We start from the raw sequence: 4,374 nt of genomic DNA, 5'->3' as shown, positions 1-4,374 counted from the left end.
CACTTCTTTCAAGGCCAGTCAATCGCATTGTTTAAGTACTACCTCGAGTGACAATGGGTGGCTGCCAAGCGCCCTAAGTTTGTAGCTTAGCGGCCGCCTTTGTAGGGCTGCATCAGACAACAAGTTCAGCTTGTAATATTGTAATTAGACAATGGCATCGAACCTCTGCATGGTTCTTTGCAGCGTTGTAATATACATGCACACGAATTAAAATAACGCAAAAAAAAGGAGTACAGAAGGATGCCAATGAGTTTATTTGTCATCTCACACATAAGCTTACTGATTTCATACGCAATGAAGATGGAGGCTGAAGTTGACAGGAAGTCCTCTTTCTGCGAGAAAGAACACAGGAAAATACAATGAATGAAGGTTATTGGAACGGCGCTATTCTTTGAGCATGCAGGCGTATTAAGCCGACGTTTTATCTTACAATCACTGCATGACATAGTACACAATGCATACACATTATAGTCAGAAACTTATGCCGACAACATTGCCCTTATTCTGCTGTCAACAGGATAAAACAAAACTAAACTCCCCTTTCTGCAGTTTCACATACAATAAGATCGAAATCGCACTTAGTCGGCATTACGTCCCTATTCGGTAGCACATACTCTCTTTTTGAGTTCGCGGAAAAGGAAGGAATGTAATTTTTTAGGTTGTTTCACGCTATCCTTGTGTTTTCCCTATACCCGCCTTTGCATGCATACTTAAGGTCTAAACTCTACTTAACAGCGTTCAGCAACGCGACGTGTTGAAAAACACTGCAAGGAAAGCCGGGTTTTTCCTCTCTCTTGCCTGTCTTCCTGTCTCTGTATTTTCGTTTTCGTCTTCGTTGTGTCCACCTCGTCTACATTCCAATTTTACAGTAGGACGTATTTTTTTTTAAATACCCCATTCAAGTGAAGTTAACCTTCCAGTCATCCTCACATACACGCTGTCAACGTTGTTGCACCTCACAAAGACTACTAATAATGATGGCGACCTGGTCTCACCATTAATGAAGGCCGAGACCGACCCCGCCGACGCCAGCAGCACCTCCGTGCGCGGTCTTGCCGAATCCAGCCTGGTGGCCGGCGGCGCCGCTGTTGAACCCAGAAGATCCCTGCTTGTGGCCTGCGCCGAAATTCTTGCTGTCGCTCGCCGAGAAGCCGGAGGTGTGCCTGTAACCCTGGTCGTTCTTGAACGCGTTCACAGTGCTGCGCGACGCGCCACCGGCGAAGGCGCCGGAACCCTGGTTGTGACCGGCGGCTCCGCCTTGGAAGCCTGACTGGTGTCCGCCGGCCGCGGCGCCGTAGCCCGACTGGAAGCCACCGCCTACGCCGTGTCCCAGGCCGACTCCGTGCCCCAGGCCAACTCCGTGTCCCACGCCGACTCCGTGTCCCAGGCCGACTCCGTGTGCCAGGCCGACTCCGTGTCCCACGCCGACTCCGTGACCGACACCGGTTCCAACCAGGGCAGGGTTAGCGACAACGCCGAGGCCTGGGCCTACAGCTCCGCCACCGACGAGTCCTGGGCCCACTCCGCCGCCGTAGCCGGCTCCGTAGCCGACGCCACCCAAACCCACGCCGCCTAGGAAGCCACCACGAGCCTCGACGTCCTTCTTCTCCTCCTTCTTTTCGTCCTTCTCACTTGCCTTCTTGGCGTCTTCAGCGTAGGCAACGCAAGCCACGAGGGCGAGAACGACGGCAATTGCGGTGAACTGGGGAAGGGGTGGAACAAACGTTTACGCGATTGGGACGCACATCTGATGCACCGTGGCAGTTAAGAGAGCACACATTTCGAGCACCTCAGAAAAACAAATCCGATGCCTAGAGGTGAATATACTTTCCCAGCACCAATTCTTTCCTATTACGACAACACTTATAGTATTAAATTCCTAGGGTTAAAAAGTGTTAAACTCCGTAGAGCAAACAACTCTGTTTTCGCACTATCGAACTCGCCTGTTGAAACTCGGCATAGAAGCTCCTCACATTTGACTTCAGTTCCACCTGCTCTTTTCAGGTGGACCTAGATAGGAACAGGCGAATCACTGATTTTACGGAAGAGGAAGCTTGGTCTCAAAATTTTACGGACCGCGGAATCTAAGCAACAGCTTAATCTTTCCGCAGCCTTGGCACGCGCCCCAGTATTTGGATTTATAACCTGTGCTATAGTATATGCGAATAATATACTGTCACAGATTTCTACTGGCTGCTGGCATGAACTGCTAAAAAATTAAACTTTTTTTCGCGGAAGCGGCCCCCCGTGAAATTTTGACACTGTCTATAAAACTTGACAAAATCTATCGCTTCTCGAATTTGTGTCTTGGGACGACCGCACGACTAACAATCGTGCTGCCGTCCGGCAACAAGCAGGCTATCGGCTCGTAATGATACCTCCCACCTGGTGTTCCACAGAACTATACTAAACATTGCCTGTTAGAAGATGGCATTCAGTGCACATTAAGTGAGTTCAATTTATCCTCCTTGTCGTGGTTGAGCAGTCGAACTACGTGCTAAAAGGTCACGTGAGCATACATCACGCAAAGTTACCAGTCGGAACTGCTGGTTCATCATATCGGCAAGACCAAGAAGTGCAACGTATCACTCAGACGAGACACACTCTCAGTCAAACATTAAGACGATAATAACTTTGCGCATTATATCCCTGCTAGAGCCTACTAACCTGCTATAAGTAAATAAAAAAAACTGCGAGTAATGTTTAGAAGGCGCTTGTGAAGGTAAAAATGTGCGATAATCCGTAATTGACATGGAAATTTACTGAAAAAAAAAAAAACAACTTTCAACGGCAACGCAAAGCAACCTCATATTTCGAAGTCACTCGGCCCCAAAGGAAAGCTACGCCGAAGTAGCTTGCCCTTGTGACTATGGCCGCGCTACAGCTGAACGTAGGTGTACACAATAATTGGTGGTGAAAGGTGAAAATGGATAAGGAACAGAGTGACTATGGCCTCTATATTGTTCAACCTTAAAGGCCTCCCGTCGGACACTGAAACCAACACCATTGTCTAACAGTCATAATTAGAAACATGCGTCGAAGCCTGCTATGCAAATAAATTGTTCGGCCTCAATTCAAACTCTGCTCTATCATAAGTGGCAAGAACCGTCTTACCTTCATTTCTCAAATTCAGCTAACAGTGAAGTGGCTCAAGTTATCTTTGGATGCTCGCTGCTATTTAGCGCCCGGAGGTGTTTCTGTGGGCAGTACAGCGCCGGCACCTTTATATATATGCTGGGCTCAGCTGACCGCATTGCAATCGACAGGAGCAAGACCTCCGCGGTGACCCTGCTGCGCTTCCAGGGGGTAAGGAACGGGAGAGGGCGCGTGGCGCCGGTTTCAACTTTCGCTCTCCACCTCTCAAACAGCGGGGACTCTCGTTCTGAGAAAAAGCTGCCTGGTCCATTTCTCTTGAAGGGTCTCATTAAGAAACTCTGCGACGAGATATGTCGCCGTTTCACTGCGAAGAGTGGAAATGTCAAGCACCCCTGTACCTCAGCCTTTCTCACGGAGGCAACGTTTGTTTACTATTGCCGCAAAAGAATAAAACAGAGAAGCAGGTATTAATGGCCAATACCAGTGCCCGACGTGCAATCTTAGCGAGGTCTTAAGTAGAAGCGACGTTTTAGCTTGAACGTTTAACTGCTGCACATGGAAGTTGTTTCGTGTTTCGTTCTCTTGCGAATGCGCAAAATGATTTCAGCAATCCAAGGTGAATATCGAGACTAACTGTTGACGAGTGGTATAATGCCTCAGGGCCCATTTCTCTTGGTGGTACGACGCCACGCCTCCGAGGGTGGCAAGGCAAACGTCTGCAGATTTCAACACAAAACCTACCAACTGGTTTGTTTGTAATCACTGGAAAACGGGACTGTATTGTATTTCTCATACAGTCGTGCCTCGTTAAAATGTCCATCGTTAATATGAGCGACTCCAATTATAGAGAACATTTTTGGGGGGCATCACCATTTTCCGACCCATTTCTGGCGTGTTAATATATAGAATCCCCATCCGAGCAATGCACAGTGCGAAAACACACGGAGCCCGTAGAAACCCAATGTACATTTCTCTCGTTAATATGGACAGCGCCTGTGTGGACAATACGCGCTCCAAGTGAAATGAACAGAAATCCCCTCGCGCACTGGCGGTGAAACTCCAGCGCCATGCCGCCGACGTCAAGGCGTGCCGCGGCCGGCACGACCACAGTGCAGTCTAAACAAATGCGTCATTTAAGGGGCATAATACCTGGACAACGTCCGTAATAACGCCCGTCGTTGAGTTATGAAATATGCGAGCGTAACACACGTGAAAGCACGGAACTTTCTACCTCGTACGTTACAGGAACGTCTCCTCCATTATCATGTAAAACGGAAG

The 4,374-nt window shown here is 48.7% G+C and overlaps 1 protein-coding gene across 1 annotated transcript; it reads right to left on the bottom strand.

Moving 5' to 3' along the window:
* Positions 1-231: 231 nt before the first annotated feature.
* Positions 232-3,202, bottom strand: LOC126547649 (uncharacterized). Its single transcript, XM_050195583.2, has 3 exons — positions 3,115-3,202; positions 996-1,702; positions 232-332 (listed from the first exon to the last, which is right to left on the bottom strand). The coding sequence occupies exons 1-2, from the start codon at positions 3,118-3,120 to the stop codon at positions 998-1,000; spliced, it is 711 nt and encodes a 236-aa protein (XP_050051540.1). The 5' UTR covers positions 3,121-3,202; the 3' UTR covers positions 232-332; positions 996-997.
* Positions 3,203-4,374: the final 1,172 nt, after the last annotated feature.

This window comes from Dermacentor andersoni, chromosome 1 (genome assembly GCF_023375885.2).
Source record: "Dermacentor andersoni chromosome 1, qqDerAnde1_hic_scaffold, whole genome shotgun sequence".
NCBI lineage: Eukaryota > Metazoa > Arthropoda > Arachnida > Ixodida > Ixodidae > Dermacentor > Dermacentor andersoni.
The sequence above is the reverse complement of the archived record's forward strand: the minus strand, read 5'-3'. Positions and strand labels throughout refer to the sequence as shown.